The sequence below is a fragment of the Lemur catta genome, chromosome 2 (assembly GCF_020740605.2).
Source record: "Lemur catta isolate mLemCat1 chromosome 2, mLemCat1.pri, whole genome shotgun sequence".
Classification (NCBI taxonomy): domain Eukaryota; kingdom Metazoa; phylum Chordata; class Mammalia; order Primates; family Lemuridae; genus Lemur; species Lemur catta.
This window is the reverse complement of record NC_059129.1, coordinates 51,921,255-51,946,576: the sequence shown is the minus strand read 5'-3', so window position 1 is coordinate 51,946,576 and position 25,322 is coordinate 51,921,255. Positions and strand designations below refer to the sequence as shown.

The 25,322-nt window shown below is 55.3% G+C and overlaps 3 protein-coding genes across 4 annotated transcripts in view; 1 reads left to right on the top strand and 2 right to left on the bottom strand.

Annotated features, from left to right (window-relative positions):
- The first annotated feature begins 420 nt into the window (after positions 1-420).
- On the top strand, positions 421-3,321 carry CRIP3 (cysteine rich protein 3). Of its 2 annotated transcripts, XM_045542013.1 has the most exons (8): positions 421-502; positions 788-882; positions 1,288-1,345; positions 1,440-1,571; positions 2,324-2,395; positions 2,531-2,625; positions 2,721-2,778; positions 2,960-3,321. In XM_045542013.1, exons 1-8 carry the CDS (start codon positions 460-462, stop codon positions 3,019-3,021), a joined length of 615 nt encoding a protein of 204 aa, XP_045397969.1. In that variant the 5' UTR covers positions 421-459; the 3' UTR covers positions 3,022-3,321. The 2 variants fall into 2 exon arrangements, with proteins under 2 accessions (XP_045397969.1, XP_045397970.1); XM_045542014.1 differs by lacking the exon at positions 2,721-2,778.
- Positions 3,299-9,674, bottom strand: SLC22A7 (solute carrier family 22 member 7). The gene is made up of 10 exons (XM_045542012.1): positions 9,183-9,674; positions 8,417-8,520; positions 8,127-8,281; positions 7,846-8,014; positions 6,905-7,028; positions 6,474-6,583; positions 5,804-6,018; positions 5,530-5,638; positions 4,583-4,789; positions 3,299-4,159 (listed from the first exon to the last, which is right to left on the bottom strand). Exons 1-10 carry the CDS (start codon positions 9,573-9,575, stop codon positions 4,105-4,107), a joined length of 1,641 nt encoding a protein of 546 aa, XP_045397968.1. The 5' UTR covers positions 9,576-9,674; the 3' UTR covers positions 3,299-4,104.
- Positions 9,675-21,619: 11,945 nt separating this feature from the next.
- TTBK1 (tau tubulin kinase 1) overlaps positions 21,620-25,322 on the bottom strand; it is a 36,540-nt gene continuing 32,837 nt past the window's right edge. The window contains exons 13-14 of the mRNA XM_045542011.1: positions 22,644-24,253; positions 21,620-21,992 (exon numbers count right to left, since the gene is read on the bottom strand). Coding sequence (XP_045397967.1) covers positions 21,620-21,992; positions 22,644-24,253 — 1,983 coding nt within the window. The remainder of the gene's footprint in view (positions 21,993-22,643; positions 24,254-25,322) is intronic.

Here is a 25,322-nt window from a genome sequence, read left to right as displayed (position 1 = left end):
CACGAAGGGGGCGGAGCCACGAAGGGGGCGGAGCCACGAAGGGGGCGGAGCCACGAAGGGGGCGGAGCCACGAAGGGGGCGGAGCCACGAAGGGGGCGGAGCCACGAAGGGGGCGGAGCCACGAAGGGGGCGGAGCCACGAAGGGGGCGGAGCCACGAAGGGGGCGGAGCCACGAAGGGGGCGGAGCCACGAAGGGGGCGGAGCCACGAAGGGGGCGGAGCCACGAAGGGGGCGGAGCCACGAAGGGGGCGGAGCCACGAAGGGGGCGGAGCCACGAAGGGGGCGGAGCCACGAAGGGGGCGGAGCCACGAAGGGGGCGGAGCCACGAAGGGGGCGGAGCCACGAAGGGGGCGGAGCCACGAAGGGGGCGGAGCCACGAAGGGGGCGGAGCCACGAAGGGGGCGGAGCCACGAAGGGGGCGGAGCGGATGCAGCTACCCAGAGCTGCGGGAGCTGAGCCATGAGCTGGATCTGCCCGCGTTGCCAGCAACCCGTTTTCTTTGGTGAGGCCTGGGCTTAGGAGGGGAACAAGAAGGGGCCAATGTGAGCTGCTGGGTTCCCTGAGGATGCGAGTCCCAGTCACACTTCTCACCTGTAGCGGCGCGCGGCCGCGGATGGCTCTGCCGGGAGTTCGGCTCGGGCGGGATGGAGCCGGTCTCCCAAAGACTCTTCCGTGTCCAGGGAGCAGGGCAGGCCAGGCTGATTCCCCCAGAGGGCCGAGGGGCAAAAGGAGGGCGCCCCGTACTTAGCTCGGCTCCTTGCAGCCCGGTTCCATTTTTCCCCCACAGCTGAGAAGGTGAGCTCCCTGGGCAAGAACTGGCACCGCTTCTGCCTGAAATGTGAGCGCTGCCACAGCGTCCTGTCCCCCGGCGGACATGCAGAGGTGAGGCCCAGCCAGGGTGCACAGCCCTGTATTTGTGTATTTGTCGCTGCCTCCCAGGCACCGGCTCCCAATTTCAGCCCTGAAGGCCTGCGAAAGGCAACCTCAGCAGCCAACCCCAAGGCCACACTTTGGTGAGCCCCACAGCAGCCAGGATTTTGGGAGCCTGTGTTGTGACAGTGGACCCCATGGCTTTGGGGACTAGGAGGGGAGGGAAGCATCATTACCTCCTGGCTGCTCTTGCCCTTCCTCCCTGACCACAGTGGCGATTCTGGCATCCCAGCCCACCCCCAACCCCTCAGACCGGGCCAGTGGACAGACAAGCCTGGCAGCCTGTCTTGGGGGAAGGCCTGTGGGGCATGGGTTCCCTCGGCCCTGAGTGACCCCATTCCCTCTGCCTGTGCCCAGCACAACGGGAGGCCATATTGCCACAAGCCATGCTACGGGGCTCTCTTTGGACCCAGGGGTAAGTACCAGACTAGAAGGGGCAAGGGGGCAGCAGAACTCTCTGTGACTGGGAACTGGAGGCTCAGGCCAGACCTCCCCTACTCTCTCTGCAGGGGTGAACATTGGTGGTGTGGGTGCCTACCTGTACAACCCTCCAACTCCTACCCCTGCCAGCACCACACCCCTCAGCCCCAACAGCTTCAGCCCTCCCAGGCCAAGGACTGGCCTCCCCCAAGGCAAGAAAAGTAAGTGAGGCTGGGCCTCAGCTTCCCCTCCTCCTTTTCCTCCTCCTGACCCTTCCCCAGGCTGGAGCAGGGAATAGGGCCAAGTGACTATACTTTGTTCTTGGCAAAGTCTTCTCTATCCATGGCACCCGTTTTTTAATATTCTCTTATGTCAGCTGCTGAGTTAAGAGGTAAATTGGGCAGATGGCATTGTCACCCTCATTTTACAGGTGAGGAAACAGATCCAGAGAGGGCAAGTGACCTTGTACATTCACACAGCTAGTCAGAGGCAAAGCTGGCCTGGAACTCAGGCCTCTCCCAGGCCAGGGCCATGGAAGGAATGACTAACGGGTGAGGGGTCATTTGGATGGGGCTAGCCCCTCACATTCTTCAACTGCTCTCCTTTGGTCCTTGTTCCTTCCTGCCACCCCCTGGAGTGGGCAATGACACTGTGCTCCCCAACACCTGACACCCCTGCCCTAGCCAGCTCCTATATCAGCTCAGGTTTCCTGAGGATTGAGTTGCTGAGAGGGTTGGGCTGGTGGGCACCTGAGCCCCCGGGAAGATGAGAAGGGAGCAGTAGGTCCCTAAATGCAGATAGGGGATGGGGCAGGACTTGGGATAAAGGGGCCGAAGGAAGGCAGACTCATGGCTGCCTGGATGGGGGGCTCTGGGATGGAAGAAGACAGAGCCATGTGCCGGCAGGTGCTGGTGAGCCCTGCTTAGGCCCTGGCCCCCACCTCAGCCCTAGCCAGGGCCTTTTCCCCTCAAAGGCCCTCTCCACATGAGGACATTCACTGGGGAGACCTCACTGTGCCCTGGCTGTGGGGAGCCCGTCTATTTTGGTAAGTGACGATGGAAAGCTTGGTGGGGAGGGGGGAGCATGGTAGACAGCAAAGGGCAGGGAGGCGATCCAAGGCAGGTGGGTCTCCCTGCCCTGCCCCTAGAATGGAAGAACTACCACTTCTCTCCACCACCAGCTGAGAAGGTAATGTCTTTGGGCAGAAATTGGCACCGACCCTGTCTGAGGTGCCAGCGTTGCCGCAAGACCCTGACTGCTGGGAGTCATGCTGAGGTGAGCGGGCAGGGATGGGTATGTGTTGGGAGGAGGGAGGCCGGAGATGGGAAGAGAGCCAGGCTGAGCCGGCTCTCTTTCTCTCTGTGTCCCAGCATGATGGAGTCCCCTACTGCCACATCCCCTGCTACGGCTACCTGTTTGGCCCCAAAGGTGGGCGGCCCCACCCCAGACACCGGGCCTAAAGTATGGCATGTACACTACACGGTCTGTGGGATGTGTGGACAACTTCCCCTGTGCTCAAACATACCCCAGGCCCCTTCCATTTCCCTCCAGCTCTCAACCCAGCACCCACCAGACCCAAGGCCCTTGGTGATTGGGCTCTCTCCCTCAGGTGTGAACATTGGTGATGTGGGCTGCTACATCTATGACCCAGTGGAGATAAAATCCAAATGAGATGCTCACAGGAGAGTTCACCCTAACTCAGGCCTCCCATCATCCCTTCCGTGGTCCAGTGGGAGCTGCAAAATTCTCCAGTCTCATGAAGATGAGGGAAGATGAGATCCTGGGAACCTGGGCCTAGGCCCTGTGGTAGGCCAGAAAGTCTGGACTTTCTCTGCCAATTCTTCCCTTTCCCATTCCTATCTGGTTAGGGGGCATAGGCCACCCTATTTTCAATGGTGTCCTCCTGGCCTTCCCACCCCTTTCCCCGGCAAATTCTGGAGCTTCAACGTACTCATAAAACTTGTGTTTATTAAATCTCAGCCTTTCTGGCATCTCCAATAAAATGTTGGCTCCCATGCCTTCAGCTCTCCTTTGGGCATGAGGCCTAGACAGTGGGTTGGAGGATGAGGAGTGCAGGGGAGGAGGAATGCATTGCCTTGCAGAGTGCGTTGGAGGTAGCTGGGCCAGCCATGGGAACAAAGAGCTCTGTTCTCCTGGTCCCCTGGGCCTGGCATTGGACGCCCCTAGCACCACAGAGTGGACAGCATGCCCACCAGCCCTGTTGGTACTAGAAGTCATCATAGGACAGTCTTATCTTTAGCACCATCTCTAGAAGAAACACCTTATTCAGCATCTCATTTGAGCATGACAACAGATCTTGTGAGAAGGTCTGCCAAGAGGCTTCATTATCCATTTGGGAGATGAACAGACTGAGGCTCAGAGAGGGAAAGCCACATGCTGCAGGTCACACAGCAAATCAACAGTGAAGCCAGGATCAGAGCTTAGGGCAAACTCAGTGGCTTCCCATCCACAGCTCCTCACCGCTGCACCAACCCAAGGGACACCTTTATTTACAGAATCCTCCCCAGCCATGAGAGGGGTGCCCAGAACCTCCAGCAGCCCCCTGCGTTCTGGGAAGTCACCTGTTCCTGGAAGCCAAATAGTCAAGGCTAGATAAGCACATGGAGGGAGCACCAGCGGCAACTCCAGCCCTAGCAGAGGGTTCAGTGCCCTTAGGCCTGGTCACAGGGCCTGCCCTTCTGTTGTCCCCAGCCCCTACTGCAGAGCTTCTGTGGAGGCTGCCCCTAGTTCCACTCAGTTCTGGACCTGCTTCATTGGCATCTCTTCCTCCTGAAGACTGGACAGGGCACTGGGGAGGAAGGAGTCATGAGCAATGGTGGGGTTTAATCCCCAAGCCTACCACCCCAGCCTGCCCCATCAGGCCTGGCCCAAGGCTCTCCCCAGCTCCTGGTATACAAACACAAGTGACTCACATACAAACTTGTGCACATCCCTGATGTGTAGGCATACTTGAGTGTGCACACATATACCTCTTCCTGAACAACCTTAAGTATTTGTGTACACACATATGGACTCATGTATACTCTTATGCACACAGTTTATATACCCCAGGTCATGCACTCTGACCACTCACCTGTGCACACACACATATATGCACCAAGTACACACGTGCACATATGTCTTCCTCTGAATCCTAAGGTGTCAGATATCTGAGTACCTGCATCCACATGTATGTGCTCACATGTACACAGACACAATCCTGTGCACACACCTCTTTCTCTCCACATCCTGGATGGTCTCTGGCAGTTGTGCCCGCCTCGTCTCTGGCAGCAGCAGGGAAGTGCAGGCAGCCAGGAGGGCGATCCCCCCATAAGCAAGCTTGGGCAGTGGCAGCCACACTCCATCCAGCAAGGCCGCCAGTGGGGCCAAAGAGCCCCCCAGCCGGCCCACCAGTGCAGTCAGCCCCAAACCTGTCTGTCTGTTCAGAGAGAGAGGATTAAGGAGGCAAGTGGTGCTCATACCTACTTGGGGTCATGCACCAGAGGTCTCCCTCCCAGGCTGGCAGACCCTGGTAGCCCCTTCTCCCCAGACAGCTAGGAAAGCTAAGCTGTCTTTCAGTTGGTCTTCCCACCCATCCCTAGTCCAGGAGCCCCCAGGTCAGCACCCACCAGAGGATAGGGTCCCCATTCTGACAAAGTACCAATCAAGTACCACTGAAAAAGAAGAGTCAGCAGAAAGGGCAAGGGAAAAGGGTAGTATGAAAGGAAAAAGCCTGTACAGGCCCTGTCATGTTGTTAGAGGCGGCTTAAGTCTTTCTGAGCATAACCAGGTGCCTAGAAGTCTCCTGTCCCGCCTGCCAATAGCTAGCGGAAAGAGCCCCTTACGTCCAGAGACAACCCCCAAGGGCAGCTCTGTCTTCCAGCGGTGAATGGCATGGGGGTAGGCAGCATGGGGCTTCTGAGGACTGTTTTCCTCTAAAAGAGGCCCAGAGAGGTTGTCTGACTTGGCTCAGGGTCACTTAGTACATAAGAGTAAAAAGTTTGGCGTTCTTCAAGACTTGGGACAGACAGGGTCCTGATTAGCTCTGTATTTGGGCATGGTGTAAAGAATGAGTGAGAGGGGCCGGGATGCAGTGTGTATGTAGCAGTGTTAGTTAAGACACGTGACTAGCAAGCCCCATCCCCCAGGTCGGTTGCCTGGGACCCAGTGTCCCCTCACCTGAGTACGGTAGGGTACAACTCCGAAGTGAACAGGTAGGCAGTGGTGAAGGCGGCTTCAGAAAATCCTTTCCCCATCACCGCCAGGGCGGTGCTCCAGGACTTGCGCTCTGGAAGGAAAGGGGTTCGGGCACTGAGGGGTCTTGTGCGAGAGCCAAGGGTTTCCCTGGCAGGAGGCGGAGTCTTTGAGGGGCCACTTCCCGGGAAAGTCCTCCGGGAAGTGGGCGGGGCTCCAGGGCCGGGCTCGGGTGGGCGGGGCCTGGGGCGGGGCTCACCCGAGGCCACCAGCAGCGTAAAGCCCAAGGCCAGGGCCGTGCCCAGCAGTGTCCCGGTCTGCGTGAGGCGGCGTCCGGCGTGGCGCACGGACAGGTAGACTAAGAGCTTGGAGGGCAGCTCCACGGCCCCGAAGAGCAGCTGCGTCTGATACACGTTCAGCCCCAGCCCTGCCACGTCTAGACTCAGGCCGTAATAGGAGAAGTTCACTCCGAACCTGAAAGGAGGCGCGGTGCCACTCAGGGACCCTTCTTTCCACCCCTCTTTGTCCTCTCTTGTCGGGAAGACTTTGCCTTTTAGAGGCACGACCTCTCCCCCTTCAGAGCCCACTGCCGAGGACCGTCCCTGACACCCGCAGTCCCTCCGGAGTGGGCAGCATGTGCCGCGGTCAAAGCGGCTTTACCCTAATCCTTACAGCAGCTTGTTTTACAGAAGGGACACTGAGGCTCAGAGTGGCTAAGTTACCCGTCCAAGGTCACACAGTAAGGAAGTGGCAGAGCCTGAATTTGAACCTATGTTTCTCTGCCGCCTGCTCCATTGTCTGACCTCCCCCAGCCAGACTGCCTCCTGCGCCCCACAGTCACACTTCCCTGCCCCCGCACCCTTCCCACACTCAGCACCGTCCTGGGCCTGCCCTCCCCGCCCCGCCAAACCCAGCCAGCCCCTCCTTACCACACCACCATGCAGCACAGTGAGATGTGTCGGAGCCTTGGCGTGCGGAACAGGTCTAGGTACGAAGGTCGTCGTACCACTCGTTCCCCAGCAGCCACTTTGCTCAGGGCCTAGTGGGGGAGGAAGTGAGGTTGTGACATCCGAGTTGGCTCTGTGGTCTAAGCACGGGACATTGCTCTTTCTCTCTCTCTGAGTCTCTATTCCTCCCCTCTGCAGTGGTGGGAGTAGGGGGGAAGGCGGGTGGGAGGGTGGAGATGTACATGGAGCTGATAAGGATGGCAGCTGAGTGAAGGAGGTGGCCCACCAGAGCCAGATAGGGCATCCTAAACAGTTTGGAACTCTCCACATAGGGCTGGGGGCTTTTCCTGACATATATGTGTCACACACACACGCACACACACACGCAGGCTCACATACACATTCACCCTCACCTCCCGGCTCAGGCCGTCCTCACCCACAGGCCGCCCATTGAGCCTGGCACAACGCAGCAGGTGCTTTTGGGCCTCCTCCACACGGCCCTGGGTGAGAAGCCAACGTGCAGACTCAGGCACCCACCTAGGGGATAGGCAGGAGGCCCTTCAGCCAGAAAGTCAGCACCCTAAGCCACCTCTCCCTCCCGGGCGCACCACAGGCACAACCTCCAGGCTCTGCTCCTGCAGTCCCCTTAGCGTGAAACATGATCTCCTCTACAGCCCCTCTACACCTGATGAACTCCTATTCATCTTTTAAGGCCCAATTTAAAAGCTACCCCTTCCCACACTTCCTTGCCTAGGCCTGGGTCCCCCACAGCCTGGGAGGCCCTTACTTACTCGAGTGAACTGGCCTCATCCTCAAGATTTTAGCTCCCAGCACTAGCCATGCACTTGTCCCAGCAGTGGCAGGAGGGCCCAGGATAAAAGAGACATACAGACCTGCAGACTTATGCAGAAGGCTCATCTAAAGCCAGTTCACCTTTGGGAGGCAATGAAATGCCCACCCTGCTTGTCCTGTCAGCCTCCATGTTGGCCCTACCCACATCCCCATGCCTGCAGGGGCCAGCCTCAGTGTGTGCTGGGCTCTGTCTTTGTCTCTCACTGTGTCTGTCTCCATCTGTCCCTCTGAAGCTACCTTTCAGTCCTAATCTCTGTCACTCTGTCTCACCAGCTCTTTCTCTAGCTCTCCATCTCTGTCTCTCTTTATCTTGTTCTCTGTTTCTCATTGTCCCTTGCCATCTTCTTTATATTGGTCTCTGCATCTTCTTCTGTCTCTTGGTCACTGATTCTGTTTCTCTTTCCCTGCATCTCTCAATCTCTCTGTCTTCAAATCTCAGTCTCTCATTACGTCTGTCTTTGGCTCCTATATCTCCCACTCCCCAGCTGCCTGCAGTGCTCACCAGAGGCTGAGGATGCCTGGGGCACAAGGCAGGGTGACAGCCAGCAGAAGCCATCGCCAGTCCCGAATCAGATACCCAACCAGTGCCAGCAACATCACGCCCCCTGTCCAGAAGGTGCTGCTCAGGACGCCTGCCACGGTCCGGTGCTCCACGTCCAGCCACTCCAGTTCTGGGCCGGGGCAGGAAACAGGAAGACAGTGAGGGCCAATGTGGCTCAGTCTCACCCTGCCGACTGCCTTCCTCCAGCCCTCTAGGCCCTGCCTGTCCCTCGCCTGCCTCACCCAGCGGCATCACGATGATGGTGAAGCCAGCCAGGGCTGAGCCGGTGAGGGTGCGGGTGATGGCAAACATTACGTAGCTGACCGAGGCTGCAGACACCAGGCCCAGCACCAGGGCGCTCACGTAGGCCACAAGCAGCAGACGGCGCCGCCCAAACCTGCAAAGGGACCATGCAGGGTCAGCTTCCTGTGGAGGGAGGTTTCAAGACATAGGTAGACTAGGTCCATGCCCCAGCTAGTGGGAGAGGGTCCCCCCCAGCCTGTTCCCCTATTGGCCCAATGCCTCACCCCACCTGTCAGACAAGTATCCAAAGGCCACAGCCCCCACCAGCACACCAGCGAAGAAGAAGGTGGATGCAGCTCTGTTCAGGCCTTTCTGCTCACACACCAGGTCCCACTGCAAGGACAGGCAGGAAGGGGCCTCCTGTGGGTACAAGCCCCTCTCCAGCTGGCACCAGCCCCTCCTCTCTAGACCCTGGGGCCTTCTGAGGTCAACTGTGCCATTCTAGTACCTCCATAGCAGGTAATAAAACCTCCGACTATTCACCCCAGCATGCGCACTTGGAGACTTTGCCCCTCCCCAACCCTGCAGCATCAGCTTCTTCCCATGGAAGGCCTTGACCATGATGGACAGGAGTCCTGCTGCCCCCCGCCCGGGGAGACTGCCTCCTCCCACACTCCACCTCCAGGTGGATTGTGTAAATACCAGACCTGGGCCCAAAAAGAGGGAGGGAGTAAGGGAGGCATCTGGTTTCTCCACCTCTTATTGAAGAAACAGCCTTCTCAGCTCTCTGCCCCAACTCCCTGGAGCTACCTTAGCCCTTCCCTGCCTTAATCACCTCCCAATTAATGCAATTAATGATACTAATAGCAGGTCCTGTGTATGGGCCCCTTACTACCAGCCATGAACTGAACTAAGTGTTTTGTATTCATAGAGCCCATCTACAGATTGGTAAACTGAGACTCTAAGAGGAAAATGAGGTATCTAATGCCTGTACCACCCACAGCAATAGCAGGCCCATCCCACTCACGTGTCCCCCATCCTCTGGGCTCAAGTACCTCAGTTGCAATGGTGGAGGAGAAATCCGAGTGGTCGTACTCCCAGCCCTGAGAGCAGGGCACGGTGGAGGGCTTGCCCTCTGGCTCCCCAGGGCTCTGCCCCATTCCCCACAGCGTGCTGTTGGGGAGAGCCTGGGGGCGGGCAAAGCGGAGGCAGGAGCTAAGCGTGCCGTCAGGCTCCTGGGGCAGGTGGGCCTTCAGCCACGCGTCCTTGTGGCTGAAATTGGCAGGGGCACCAGGCAGGGCACAGTGGTGGGCAGGCACAGCAGCCAGGAAGATGGGCAGGAGGAAGTGCAGGGGCAGCAGTACTCGGGGCAGGGCCAGCAGTGCCACGTTCCGCAGCTGGAAGGGCCCAAAGCCGCCCACCTTGTCCAGCAGCTCCTCAAAGCCCATGCTGCTCACCCACCAACCGTCCGGTGCAGCCTCCCTCTGTGTATCCAGCACAGCTCAACCTGCCCGCCACATGGACCCTTGGACTCTGGAGGCAGGAGTGGAGGGACAGATGAGTGGACAGCCTGCAGCCAGAATCCAGCCCTCGGGGGCTGGCCCAGGACTGGGCCCTCCCCAGCCACCCAGGACTCCAGGACCCCTGCCTGTCTGGCCTAGTTCCTGGGAGGAGGGGCAGCTCCGTTCAGAGGTCACTGACTGCGTGGCTCTGGAGCTTACACATTAGTGCTCTGGGCCCAAGTAGGGGAGCCTTGGGCCACCATGATGAGGGTACCTGGGTGGGGCTGTAGGATGTGAGCTGCTAGACCCTTGGTCAGCAGCACTCCAGGGGTCTGTAAGAAGAGGAGGCGCCTGGGGCATGGTACCAGCTCTCCCTGGGTGCCCTACGTCCTATGAGGCCTTAGGTGAGCCTTGCCTGTCTGCAGCTGTAGCCACGGCTTGGCTGACAGCCCGGGCTTCAGCACTGAAAGCTGAGCCCTTACCAGGTGAAGAGTTTTTTCTGCTGAGCCATGAGGCCTCGTCGTCCCCCAGCCCCCACCTGGAGCTGATGCCCTGGCCTAAGGCCTCGCCTGGAATCACACTGGGCAGCCTGACCTCTCTGGGGATCCCAGACCCATCACACTCCTGCTGTACTCAGGGGCTCTCCCCGTGCATATGGCCCCTCCTTCCTGTCCCATTGCCCTATTTTCAGGAGCTTCCCAGGTTACCCTTTGGAGGGGTAAGGAGGGAGGGGGCGTGCCAAGGTCCTGCCACAGATATTCACAATGCCTGGGACCCAGGATTTGCTCAATCTGACCCTCCCACTCAGTTCTCCATAAAAGCACAGCAGAAACCAGCAATGTCAGATTTATTCGATCTGATTCTCCAAACACCAGGCTAGCAGAACCATTGATTTGATCTAGCTCCCATTTCGAACAGATAAGACAACCAAAGGCAGGGTGGGGACCTGCTGGGGTCACACAATGACTCAGCAGCAGAGCTGAAGAGAAAATCGGGGCCCCTGACCCCAGTCCAGGAGTCTCGTCTTGGACCCATGCTGCTGAGCTAGAGATGTCCTAGTCTGCTCCAGGCAGGACTCCCTGAGAAAGCTCCGGGAAGGGAGCTAAATCAGTGGCATGGTGTGTGTTAATGTGGGTGCTGACAGGCGTGAGCATGAGGGTAGTGAACGGCAGCAAGAGGCAGAGGATGGTGGAGATGGTGACAGGGGTGATGGCAGCAAGATATCTGTGGAGCCTGTAGTGCAGCCTGGGCATTCTACAGGCACAGAGATGCCTTGGCCACAGTCCCTGCCCTTAGGGAGCTCTCCCGAGGGTTTGAGCAAATTACACAAACCCCCCTGCCTCCAGTCTTAGCCGTTTCAGCCCAGTCTCCACACACCTGCCACAACGAATGTTTCAAAACACAAATCTAATAGGGCCCCATCCCTGTTTAAAGCCCTACACCAGCTCCCACTGCCTGAGCCGGGAAGTCCAGCTCCTCAGCTTGGCCCATGTGATGGCCCCAGGACCAGCTCCTCTCCCCCGGGTCTCCACACGCCAGCCCGTCCATCAGCCTGTCACACCTCAGTGTGGTTCCTTGGGCAGAGCTGGCTGCCTCCTTATTTACCTGGTGGACGCCCAGTCCTCCCTGAAGACCAGCCGGAGGAGAGACGCCTCATATCTCTCTCACTCTCATCCATGCCTGACCTCTCACATTGCCGGTTCTTCCTTCATTAAATACCACACAGTCATATTATTCATGTAAAATATGTAAAGTGCCATAACCCTTTGCAGGTCCTGAGAGGTAAGTTTTGTAGCCACCTCATCTCCGTGGCCCATCCAGTGGTTCTTCCCTCTGGTTTTTCCAGAGCAAGAGAGAATAGCCAATGGGGCCAACCTCAGGCATTAGCTGTGGTGCCTTAGTTTTCACAATGGGAAGTTTTGTCCTGCTTTAATATCAGAAATAGCTGACAATCATACAGTGGTCCCTCTCTCTTTAGGTTAGCTCTTAGGAAACTCAGATCTGTGGCCTCTTTCTTTCTTTGGACATGGTCTTGCTCTGTCGCCCAGGCTGCAGTGCAGTGGCATCAACCTAGCTCACCGTAACCTCAAAGTCCTGGGCTCAAGCAATTCTCCTGCCCCAGACTCCTGAGTAGCTGGGTCTACAGGTGCATGCCACCATGCTTGACTAATTTTTTTTTAATTTTTTGTAGAGATGGGGTCTTGCTATTGCCCAGGCTGGTCTTGAACTCCTGGCCTCAAGTGATCCTCCTGCCTCGGCCTCCCAAAGTGCTTGGATTACAGGAGTGAGCCACTGCACCTGGCCTGTGGCCCCTTTCTATAAAGAGAGCATTAATTGTATCCCCAGCATCATCTTTTTCCCTGATCCTATCCCATATGGCAGCTCTCTTCTCTGATTGCATCGAGGAATGGTGGTGACAATGACCATGATGTTTGAGGCAGATGATGGAGCCAGACAGGCAGGTATGAAATGCTGAGTCTAACCAGCGGACAGATCAGCTCTGAATCACTAGTTAAGAGGTGGTTTTGATTGGGTTTTTAACCATCTTTCCACCCTGTCAAGCTGGGAATCCAAACCTGAACTCAGAGGCCAAGGTAGAGACCTTCATTTATACCAAACTGGATAGGAAAGAGCCTTGTGCACTGGAAAAATAACAACTCCTTAATTGGAATTATTACTAGATCTGTTGGTGGGTTTAGGAAAGAATAAGAATAAACAATTCCCTATTTGGGATTGCTTGTAGTAGAAACTTCTTACAATTTAGGCCTTTTATTCTTTTGCCCCTCTCCCTGTTGAGTGACCTCAGATGATCTCCCCATCTTAGTTGGGGCTTCAGTGACCATTAACCATGGCTACAACCCACGTAATCATTTCCTACATTGATGACGGTGGTAACGATGGAATTAGTTGCAGTGGTGAGCATGATGGGATGGTGCCATAGTAAGGGAGGTGGAAGTGCTGGTGGTGGAAGTGATGGTGACGGGGGTGACTGGAGTAGGGATGAGGGGGTGGGGCTAGGGCCACTGGTAGTAGTGATGTGGTCATGAGGGTAGTGGTGGGGATGAGCATTATGTGGTGGATGGTGGTAATGATGATGGTGGCAGTGAAGGAGGTGATGAAGATATGTGAGCTTCCTGGCAACAAAGACTGTGTCTCTCGTTTATTATGATGTCATCAGCACCCAGTGGTGGTTATGGTGATAGTTTGAGAGAAGAGTGTCTGTGATCTGAGTAATGATGCTGCTAGTAATGGTGGGTAATGCAGACAGCTGGTGATTGTGGTAGCAATGATGGTGTTACGCCACTTCAGGTTTAATGGACCATCGGGTGAGGAGGAATGCAGAAGGTGCCATCTGGACCTGCTGACATAGTCTTATGTCATATTACCTCTGACCCGTGGCTAAGTTCCCATGACCATGCAGACTCTCCTTCCATATCACCTCATCACCTTGGGCAATGACCAGGCTCCTGCTACTGCTGAGGACTTAGGAATAGAAAGGATATTTTGAGCCAGGCATGGTGGCTCCCACAAAGTGTAATCCTAGCACTTTGGGAGGCCAAGGCAGGAGCAGGATTGCTTGAAGCCAGGAGTTCCAGACCAGCATGAGCAAGAGCGAGACCCTGTCTCTACCAAAACAGAAAAATCAGCCGGACATGGTGGCGCACGCTTATAGTCCCAGCTATTCGGGAGGCTGAGGCAGGAGGATCGCTTGAGCCCAGGAGTTTGAGGTTGCCGTGAGCTCTGATGGTGCTACTGCACTGTAGCCCTGGCAACAGAGCAGCAAGATTCTGTCTCAAGGAAAAAAAAAAAAGGACATTTTGACCATCCTTCAGCCTTGAGTTTGTCTCAGCTCCTGTCCTGGCCTTGGCTCATCAGTAGCCGATGGGAAAATCTCAGCAAGCCCCAGCATCTGATGACCAGAGACACAACACCCTCCACATTTCTGCCCCGGTCTCTTTTCTCCAGGGTGTCCCCAGGGAGGGTCCCTCTGTACTAACAAAGGCTCCTCCAAACATCCCTGGTCTTGTGGCCCTCATCTAGCCCCTGGCTGAGCAACCTTGCTCAAGCCACTTACTTCTCTCTGCTGCTGTCCTCAGACCTCTCTTTGACCACAGGACAAAGAGGAGACATGTCTTTCTGGGGGAGAGTGGGGAGAAGGTCTGCCAGGGGCTGGGCAGGTCCTCACGTGTGGAACATCAGGTAGTCCCTGACAGCCAAGCTGGGCCTTGGGAAGTGAGCGTACCTGGCAGGTCTCAGGTTCCTGGAGGAGGGAGTAGGCAGTGTCTCTGCAACCCCCTAAAGCCTTCTACCTTGGTATAGCCTGGCTCTGCTCCCTCTCACTCCTCTCTTTCCACTCCCTGATTCATGCCTGTGGCCCAGCACACTGAACTACGTGCAGTCTCACACCTCCACACTTCGCCTGTGGCTACTCCTTCTGCCAGGAATGTGCCCTCCTCTTCATCTGGCCAACTCCTGTTTGTCCTTCACAATTCAGTCCAAGAGGCACATCTGTCAGTGGGCCTTCCTTGAAGGTCCCAGTCTGAGCTGGGAGTTCCTCCCTGTGCCTCACATATCAAGGAACATACCAAATGTAAAGCAAATGTTGATTTCCAGCCGCCTCCTTGGAGGCAGGCTGTGCTTTGTCTCAGTGCCAGGACAAAGCCTCTGGCACCTGCAGAACTCCTCAACAGCCTGCTGACTTAGTTGAATAAATGGGTTCAATGAATGAATGACTAATTGACTAAATGCCAAGTAATGCATGAGTGATCAGTGGCATTCTTTCATTCATTCATTCTCAATAATAATCAAAGAAATTTAAAAATAGAACAAGGTACCATTTTTTATCTATTTAATTATTCTGGGGATTACTCCTAGAGTTAGACTTGCAGAAGAAGTAAGCAAAGGTTTGAGCCAAGGTGTTCATTTTGGCACCATTTCAAATAGTGAAAAGTTGGAAAGAGTCTAATGAAAAACCAATATGGAGCTGGTTAAATAGATTATGAAACATTCATGACATGGAATATTGTGTAGACATTAAAAAGAACATGAGCATCTTCATCATTGCTGGTGGGAATGTAAAATGGTTTAGCCAATTTGGAAAAGTTTGGCAATTATTCAAAATGTTAAACATAAAATTACCCTATGGGCCAGCAATTCCACTTCTAGGTATATACCTAAGAGAAATGAAAATATACATTCACACAAAAATTGTACACGAATGTTCACAGCAGCATTATTCATAACAACCTAAAGTGGAAACAACCCAAAGTCCATCACTTGATGAGTGGATAAACAATGTGGTATATCTACATACTAGAATATTAATTATTTGGCAATAAAAAGGAACGAAGTACTGATTAATGCTACAATATGGAAGTACCTTGAAAACATGCTAAGTGAAACAAGGTAGTCACAAAAAGATCACATATTATATGATTTCATTTATATGAAATGCCCAAAATAGGAAAATCTGTAGACAGAACAAAGATTAGTGATTGCCTACTGCTGTGGGGGTTGGCATAAAATGAGAGTGATTGCTAATGAGTAGGGAGTTTCTTTTTGGGATGATGGAAATGTTCTAAAATTGATTGTGGTGATGGTTGCACAACTCTATGAATGTACTAAAAACCATTGAATTGTACAATTTAAATTAGTGAATTGTATGGTATGTAACATATCTCAATAAAGTCATTTTTTTTTAAGTTGAGGAAGATCTGTATTTTAAGACACATTGTTGGGCATAAAAAATCATATTTCATAATAGCAGGTATAATACGCTCCTCTTTTTATAAGAAATATATATAGTGAGAGAGAGAGCAAGCGCTATTATGACAAACATGAAGAAGAAGGTCTGAAATGGTGCACACCAAGCCATTCACAAGTGTTACCTCTAGACAGTCAGCTTCGCAGACAGGAAGGGGGGCTTTCATGTTTTATATGCTTTTAGCATTTGCCTTTTTGCTACAATTATTTCCTGCTTTGCACATTTTATACAAGAAGGAAGGTGAAAGCACAGGGGGCCTCACTGAAGGCTGGTGAGTGAGGCCCTAGAGCCCACTAGCATCTGCGTCGTTGGAAAGGGGGAATCAGGGGGCCATGATGGTTCTGGCATGTCAGAAAATGGCTTTCTAGGAGGGAGAGCAGAAAACTTTGGAAGCCTGGGCCTTTTCACCCCTGATCCCAGGTGGGGCCAGGAGCCTGGCCTGGGACAAAAATTGTTTATGTATCAGCTAGGTGAATGATTCACACCTAGTGAACCCAGGGTTCAAAATGCAAAAGATACAGCATGAACAGGACAGCAAACCTTCCCTTCCACCTAGCTCTCCTCCCCTGTGCAGGCCAGAGACCTCTAACTCATCTAACCTGCCTTTCTACACAAAGAGTTGTACATTAGACTCACACTTCTTTTTCTTTTTAATTACAGAATATTATGGGGGTACAAATGTTTGGGTTACATGGATTGCTTTTGTACTGCTTGAGTCAAAGCTTGAACTGTGCCCATCACCCAGATAGTGTACATTGTACCGGTTAGCTATGATTTCAGTCATCCCCTCCTCCCCCCTCCCACCTGCATGATTTCCATTGAGTTTTACTTCCGTCTGTACACATGAGTGCTGATCGGTTAGTTCCAATTTAACAGTGAGTACATGTGGTGTTTGTTTTTCCATTCCTTAGATATTTCACTTAGGAGAATGGTTTCCATTTCCGTCCAGATTTTTGCAAAAGATATTAATTCATTTTTTATGGTATACATATGCCACACTTTATTAATCCACTCATGAATTGATGGGCTCTTGGGTTGATTCCACATCTTTGTGATTGTGAATTATGCTGTAATAAGCATTCTAGTACAAGTGTCTTTTTGATAAAATGGCTTTTTTTCCATTGGGTAAATACCCAGTAGTGGGATTGCTGGATCAAATGGTAGGTGTACTTTTAGTTCTTGAGGAATCTCCATACTATTTTCCACAGAGGTTGCACTAGTTTGCAGTCCCACCAACAGTGTATGAGTGTTCTTATCTCTCTGCATCCATGCCAGCAACTATTGTTTGGGGACTTTTTGATAAAATGTCATTCTCACTGGGGTCAGGTGATATCTCATTGTGGTTTTGATTTGCATTTCTCTGATGATTAGTGACACTGAACATTTTTTCATATGTTTATAGGCCATTAGTCCATCTTCTTTTGAAAAGCTTCTGATCATGTCTTTTGCCCACTTTTTAATGGGGTTGTTTGATGTTTTTTTCTTGCTGATTCTTTGTAGATTCTGGTTATTAGCCCTTTATCAGATATATAGCATGTGAATATTTTCTCCCATTCTGTAGGTTTTCTCTGTTGATTGTTTCCTTGGATGTACAGAAGCTTTTTAATTTAATCAAGTACCTTGCACACTTCTTTTTCTTATTCTTGGTCTTGAAGCGCATAAGTGTCCATAAATGTACACAAAGAGATGACTCCTTCATTGAATTAATTAATTAATTAATTCAGAGATGAGGTCTTGCTAACGTTCCCCAGGCTGGCCTCAAACTACTGGGCTCAAGTAATCATCCCTCCTTAGTCTCCCAAGTGGCTGTGACCAAAGGGGTGCACTACTGTGCCCGGCTAGCCTCCTTCGTTTCAGATTCTCACAATACCCCACGATGGGGTCTCCATTGTATGGGTGGGCCATGCTCTACTGACCAGTCCCAATTAATGGACTTTAGATTGCTTCTGAACTTTTATAGGTCCACAACCTCTTATCCAAACCATTGGATCAGCTACACACACACACACACACACACACACACACATGCGCGCGCACGCAATTGATCCTTGAACAACATGGGTTTGAACTGCATGGGTCCACTTATACATGGATTTTTTTTCAATACAAGTGACATTGAGTGTGCCTACCTCTCCTGCCTCCCCTTCCACCTCCTCCACCTCTTCTGCCTCTGCCACCCCTGAGACAGCAAAACCAACCCCTCCTCTTCCTCTTTCTTCTCAGCCTACTTAACATGAAGATGATGATGCAGACGAAGACCTTTATGACAATCCACTTCCACTTAATGAACAGTAAATATATTTTCTCTTCCTTATGACTTGCTTAAAACATTTTCTTTTCTCTAGCTTACTTTATTGTAAGAATACAGCACATAATACATATAACATACAAAATATGTGTTAATTGACCGTTTATGTTATCAGTAAGGCTTTTGGTCAACAGTAGGCTATTAGTAGTTAAGTTTTGGGAGAGTCAAAAGATATACACAGATTTTCAACTGTGTGAGGAGTCAGCGCCCCTAACCTCCATGATGTTCAAAGTTCAACTGTATATATATTTAGAAAGGTCATTTGGTGTGTATTCCAAATATTACGAAATATCCTAACAGGATCTGGAGTGTTACACCATAATCAAACAAACACACTAATATTTCCACTGCAAACATGTGTGCTAAGTGGAATTAATACAGATTATAAATGGTCTTGTCAGGTTTTGATACCAAATGAGTTTGTGTCAATCTAATGAAAACTCCCAGTTTTCAGAACTTTCTGGGATTCAACATTGCAGACGGGCCTTTGTGGAGCTATTAATTTACAAAGAAAGCTGCAATGAACAACTTTAGACAGTAATTTTGCAAGTGTACAAGTATATCCATGGGGTAAATTTCTACTGGTGAATATATGCTGTGTCACAGCTGTGCTCACTTGTGATCTGATAGATTTTGCTACAATAATAATGGGTTTTACAAACACTTTCACTTTTGTCTGTTACCTTTGGGGCAATGAAAATTCTTCCTGTCTCTCTGCACAAAGCCTTAGAGTCTCTGGCCCTCAGGAGAAGCGACCGGCAGGGGCTGAGAGAGTGCCAGCTTTGCTATCAGAGTGATAGCAGGACAGTCCCCTCCCGTCTGTGCCACTTCAGCAAGTTACCTGTATTTGTTCTGAGCTTTCATTTCCTCCTCTGCCTCCAGGGTGTCCCCTCCCCATTTGCCCACCAACCTGACTCTTCTCTCCTGGCCACCCCCAGCCCCAGGAGCTGGTTTTCCCTCCCAAAGGGAAGAAGAGTTCAGGCCAACAGAAAGAAAGGTCCACAGGCTTTTTAATGGTGTGATGGCTACTTCCCTTCTGAGACCCAATCTAATCATGACAGCGGCTTCCAGGGTGTTGGGGTGGGGGTGGACAGGCGCAGGATGGAGAGAGGCCATGCAGTGACTGGGAAGGGGTGGGGGTGGGTGTTACATTCTGTTTGGCGTGTAAACATTCTTAGGTGGCTTCCCGAGAGATGGGGAAGGCAGTTCCCTGCTCCCCACCCCATGCCCACTAGGGCTGGTCCCTGGAGCTGAGAAGACTGAGCAAGTCCAGCCCCTGCGAGGAGCGGGGAAGGGGGAGCCCATGGGACTGGGGCATGGCCCCTCTCGCCTGCCCCCTTCGTGCACGGTGCAGCTGGGGAGGGAAGGTGTGTTCTGGGGCGAGCAGGCCCCGCATCTGAGCCAGTAACATAGGTTGTCATGATGGGGAAAGGCTAGGGAGGCGGGCTACAGCAGTGGTGTGACACTCTTACAGAGGAGGTGCTCAGGACCTGGGGGGCCTGGTGGAGGGGATGGATGCTCAAGGGAGAAGAGGCTGCAGCTGGGGACGGGGGCTCAGGGCGATGTGGGCTCCTCTGCCCTGGATCCTTCCTGGGGAGAGGAGCAGAGTCAGTCCCATTGCTGCCCCTCTCTCCACTGGCCCTCTTCACCCCTCCCCCTCTCCACCCCTCGCCTGGTGACATTCAATGACTCAGAGGCCTGAGGTCAGTTGGGAGCCCTGAGGTCTGGAATCCCAAGAGCAGACTGGGTTTTGCATCTCTGCCAGCTCCAGTGCTGGGTGAAACTGGGGGTGGTATGGACCTGGGGCTCTCTCAGACCCCCCTCTTCCCAGCTCCAAACCAGGGTGTTGTTGGTCCTGGAGCAGAAAAGAGGCTGGGGGCCCTACATTCACGGTTCGGTTGGTGGCAAGGAGCAGGCCCAGGGGCTGGACACCAGGGCTCATGCCCTGGTCCCCACCTGGCATAAGCTGATTGTCATTCAGAGAAGCTCTAGGTGGGAGGCAGTGGCCCCTCCTCCACCCCCTCTGCTGGACCCAGATGGCAGCAGAGAGCCTTGGGAGGGACTCAGGTTGACAGGGAGGGCTCTGTCCAGAGAGGTTTCCTGAGTGTTCTGGGAGCTTCTGCATCAGCATGGGGTAGACCGTGAAGGCTGTCCACCCTGGAGTCCTCCCCTGGGCTGGTCTACAGGGAAGCTGCCACCTTGGCATGGAAGCAGCTGCCCAGGCCTGCTGACTCTCCATGAGGGGTTCAGTTGGCACCACCAGGCTGCTCCTGGTGCCAGCTTCTTTGTGGGCATCCTTCTGGGTGATGGTGCCTGGATGCAACCAGACTGCCGGGGCACACTGAGGCCTTCCTTCCTCTTCCCCTGGATGTCTTGGCTTGCTCTCTGTGGCTCAGGGAGGGACAGAGGGTCCAGGCCAGGGGGCAGAGACCGCGGGTGCTGAGGATGGAGGAGGCCTGCAGGGGGGGGAGGGGCGTCCCAGATAGGCAAGGTTAGTTGTCCCTGCTGCAGCTGGTGTGCTGCTTGCCCCGGATGTAGGCAGCTGAGGCTCATGATGAGGTGGGTGCGCTATGCAGGAGCCAGAACCCAGGACGGAGCCCCTCATCCATTCAGGGAGCAGTGCAGCTGCATGGGCTGGGGTTGGAGCAGGAGAGGGTAGCCTGAGGGGGAGCTGAGGGAGGAGTGGGCTTGAGCTGGGGACCCACCACACAAGCATACAGTCAGGAAGTTAGAAGGGCCTTTCTGCCTCCAGGGGCTAGCTGTCTGTAGGCCCACCTGTCTCCGGCTCTCTGCCCACTGGGGGAGACGATGCCTGAGCCAGCCCACTCCCCACAGCTGGGAGGACAGGGAGGGTAACACAGCCAGAGCTGAGTCCCTGAATCTCCAAAGGGCCAGCGCAGAGATGATGACCAGCCGCCCCCCACCTGCGTTGAACTCAGGAGAGAGGGAAGCTGGCTGCAACTGCAGTAGGCAGGACTGAGGTTAGATAACAGGAAGGAATGCCTGATGGTGAGGGGTCCTGAGCACTAGATCAGGGGACCAGGGGAAGGGGTGAAACCTTTCTTAAAGCCCCAACTTCCCACTGGGAAACATTTGCCCAGGAAGGCAGCCCACAGACCTCTCGTGGTTCCCACTGAGGCCCAGGGGCTCTGCATCCCAGTGGTGCAGGGGAGCACACTGCCCCCAAGAAGCATCTGCCACTGCCTCTCACTGGGTTGTCCAGGATGGAGCTGACTTTGGGGCAGGTCAGAACTGCCCCCTCACACCTGAGTAGACTGATGGGCAGTCCAGAGGCCTTCCACCTCCTCCTCCTCCTCCTCCTCCTCCTCCTCCTCCTCCTCCTCCTCCTCCTCCTCCTCCTCCTCCACCACCACCACCACCACCAGCGCTCCCAGGAGACTGTGGGGTTGGCCCTCAGTGGGAGGCTGAAGCCCCCACTTCTGGAAATTGAGGCTGCTTCTCTGGAAGGGGGCGGGGGCTGGACAAAGGCTGGGAGGAGGGCAAGGTGCCGAAGGAGGTGTAAGCAGAGGGGGAGCATGGAGAGCAGCCAAGGCCTGGTGGGTGAATGGAGTGTCCCCAGAAGCGGAGTCCTCGGTGAAGAGTGGCTGAGCCTTCTCCCGGGCAGAGGGACCGGTGGGAGCCTGCCCCTCCTGATGGAGACCAGGGGAGGGGAGGGGACGGGGAGAGGAGGGGAAGGCGGAGCCTCCCCAGCGGCACGGCGCCGCGTCCCCCACCGGCCAGGCAGGCTGGCGGACTGCGGCGTGTGCCCGCGCGTCCTCGCGGGTGCAGGCGGGAAGCTGGGGCCGCGGGTGGCGCGCGTCGGGCGCGTAAGGCTGTGCTGGGAGCTGTTCCAGTGTGGCCGGCTGCGGGTGGGGGGCCAGGGTGAGGGTGGGGGGCCGCGGAGAGCCGCGGGCGTCATTATCTGGCCCCAGCCCGGCTCTCTGCGCCCCCAGCCCGGCCTTTGGTTGCTGCGCGCTGTTTCCCTCTGGGTCCTTTCTTGGGGCCTCCCGGGGAGGGGGTGCCGTCGGGCTGGGTCCGGGCCTGCGAGGCGCCCCGGGGTGGGGCGACGCCCGGCCGGGCCTGGTGCGAGGGGGAGGGGCTCTCTTTGCGGGACAGGGACTGGCTTCGCGGGGACGGGCTGGGATGGCGCGCTGCAGAGGCAGGGAGGCCCGGACTGCGGGGCGTGGGGGCCCTGGGGCCGGCGCGGGCTCGTCCGGGGCCCTGGCCGGGAGGTTGTTTGGGGCGGAGGTCAGCAGCAACGGCCGGCCCTGGGGGCTTCTGCAGCTGGAGCCTGCTTGAGGAGCGGAAGGCAAGAGAAAAGAAGAGGGCAAAGAAAAAAAGGAGGACATATTCAGAATCCTTTTGGGTACTGAGCCCTAGAGTCCTGCCTCCTCAGGGCTGGATGAGACTGAGGAGATATATAGCACAGATGGGTAAACTGAGGCCTGGTGCACCATCGACCAGGGCTGGGCCTTTAAGGGCCACACACTCCCAGGCTTTTGCAGGAAGAGCAAGCTGCAGGCTTTCTTTGAGGTCTCTGTTTTCATCTTTAAAATTCTCCTGGATTTTGCATTCCAGTCTATAACATATCTGTGTTTGTATTAATATGAAATAATGTTTTCTCCCAACTATTCAAAGCTCTTGGTTTTATCCTTTGGCTTCCAATGCCCCCTGGCACAGCAGAGGCTCTGTGTGTACCCCGTGGCCCCCATCAACTTTTCCCAAGCCTGGCCCCCCCAGCACCCTTCCAGACGTGCATACTGTAGCCACTCCCTCAAGCCTGGGGACAGGGCTGCGACCTGAGTCAGAAGTGAGGAGGTGGTGGACAGGAGGTGTAGCCGAGAGTCCCTCCTGATTTTCCATAGCCCCTGACCTTGGCTCTAGAGAAGCCCCTGCTCCGAGTCACCCTCTGCCCACTCTGGGGCTGGCGGTGGTGTCTCACCTGCTGGTGATGGCTGTGTCAGATGCTGGGGCCGCACCGTAGGATCTGCTGGGGGGCTGCTGGGCTGCAGCAGGCGTGGGCATGCGGATGCTGATGGGGCGGGGAATCCGGCTCCGGGTGGCAGCTGCCCGCCCAGCCTTCCTGGGCAAGGCCGCCGTGGGCTCGGAGGCAGGTGTGTCCTCCTCGGAGCCCGTGCCTGAGAGCGTCTCTGAGGCACGACGCTGCTCCTCACTGGAGGAGGAGGACGCCCCCGAGGCCAGCCGCAGCAGCAGGCGGCCCTGCCTCTTCTCCATCACCAGCCGTGCCAGGTCCTGCTGCGGCCGGGCCCTCTTGCTCCACCGCTCTTTGGCCGACAGTGAGCCCGAGGGCTCTGAGCCCGTGTCCTCCTCAGATAGCAGGACGGGGATACGGCTCCTGGGGCGAGGGCCTGGCATGGCATGGCGGCTGGGGGAGAGGGTGGCCACTTTCTCAGGGCCTGGCTCCAGTGGGGATGCTGGGGCCGGCCTGTCAGCAAGGGCTGGGCCATTGGGCAGTAAGTCTGTGGCCACCTCTGAGGGAGTTTCCCTGGGGGGGCCAGACGGGGCACAGTTCTCCATCTCGGCCCCATCCAGCCCTGACAGGGTGATGCCATTCTCCAGGGGCACCGGGGCCCTCTCCTCCTCAGCACCCCCATCAGAGGGCACCTCCAGACCCAGCTCGCCCCCAGCGCTGAACTCCTCAGAGCGCGAGGCTTGTCCGCTGGAAGACATGACATTGAGGTGGGTTTTCTCTGCAATGTGCACGAAGGTCCTCTCAACTTTGGTGAAGGGTGAGGAGGTGACTGCGATGCCCCCTGCCCCTGTGGGCACTGCCCCGGCCCCCGGCCCTGCCCCGGGCCCAGGGGGCTTGGGCTCAGACTTGAGGACAGAGGACAGGGTGCCTGGCTCAGATACGTCCAGCTGGCTGCCCATGGGCTGGGGCCGCTCGTGCTGAGGAGTGAGGGCAGCCAGGGTGCCCAGGTCGGGGTCGGGGGCCAGTTCGGCAGTGACAGGCGACTTCTTCATGTCACCAGGGGAGACGAGCACCAACGTTTTGGAGCCCTCCTCAGGCTCCAGGTCCCCGTCGGCCATGGAGGCCCGGCCCCTGGACTCCTTCTGGTCGTCAGCCAGCAGCGTGGACGGGGCGCCCTCCTGGCTCCGGTCGGTGCTCCTCTCGCTGCCCTCGCTGCTAGAGCCACTGTGCGGCCCCAGCACCTCCCCCAAGGCCACTGCGGCCGCCTCCTCGTCCTCGTCCTCCTCCTCCTCCTCCTCCTCCTCTTCTTCCTCCTCCTCCTCTTCTTCCTCCTCCTCCTCTTCCTCCTCTTCCTCCTCCTCCTCTTCTTCCTCCTCCTCATCTTCCTCTTCCTCCTCCTCCTCTTCCTCTTTCCCATTAGCTTGAGGTTGAACAGGAGCCAGCGGGACGTGGGGGGTGGTGAGCAGCATGTGTGAGAAGCCCACCCTCCGGACCCTGTTGATCAACCGTGCCCGTTCTCGGTAATCGGAGAGGTCTCTCTTGAAGTCCTGGTAGGGCAGGCTCAGAGGCACAGCTCGTGGGAGGCCATTCACCTCAAACGGGGGCGCCACGGAGAACACCTGCAAGGGGCACACACAGGGACCCTCTGAGGTCGCCCACCCTCCTGGGCCCAAGAGGAGTATGGACACAATCATTCATTGTGTCCATTCTCCTGGTCTCCTGAAGTCCCAGGCCCTGATGCTGGTGGCTTTTCTGTTCCCCTGCCCTCTCCATTTTCCCCACTCTTCTCACCACGTGCACCCTGAACCCCACAGTCAGCCCTAGAGTCCAATCGATAACAGAAGATGAAATCCAGAAGGCACCATAACTACCATTTAGACCAACCCTCCCTTTTACAGATGGAGAAAACCAGGCCCAGAGAGGGGCAGCAAGTGTCTGTGTCACCTCCTGGGATGGGCCGTGCCAGGGGGGCTCACAGGTGGTCCCCCCCCACCTCTTCACAGCTGGCTGCCCAGGGCCACCAGATCCTGGGGCGGACAAGGGCAGAGTTAGGGCTGTCCTCTCCCCTAGAAGTGCAGGCTGGGCCCCCGGAGCTCCAGCCTCTTCCCTTCTGCACCATCTTGTCAGCCAGGAATTTGGCCCTCGCAGTTGTACTTCAACTCCGTTAAGTTTTCCTTTTGGAAGCTTCGTGCTGAGCCCTTGACAATAAGGTGGCAAAACCTGTTCTTGGTTTTAGGGACTCTTGCCCATCCCCCTTAGCCTCCTTCCTTCCAGACTAGAAAAGAAAGGCCTGACCACCGGGTCAGACCTCGGTTGCTGTGTCTCCTTCACCTCCTTGGTCCCTTCCCTAGCTCTGCCCTATTCGATACACAAACATCCCCAGGCACCCGGGCCCATCAGGGCCAACACAGCTTTGTTCCGTGGTGGGTGGTGCTGATAGCATCGGCATTTTGTTAGCCTTTTAGTCTCCGTCTTCCTGAACTAGCAGAAACAGCCCATTCAGACTAGAACTCCTGGTGATATCCTGACACCTGTGACACCTTCGTGCCCATCCGTGCCTTCAGGAAGTCCTGCCAAGCATCCTTCTTAAACATCTCTGTGTCTGCTACTCCAGGCCCATGGGCACAGCCTTGTTCTGCCTGGTGGTTCCTCAGCCACCCGCCTGCTCTCTCCATCCTGCACTGCCAT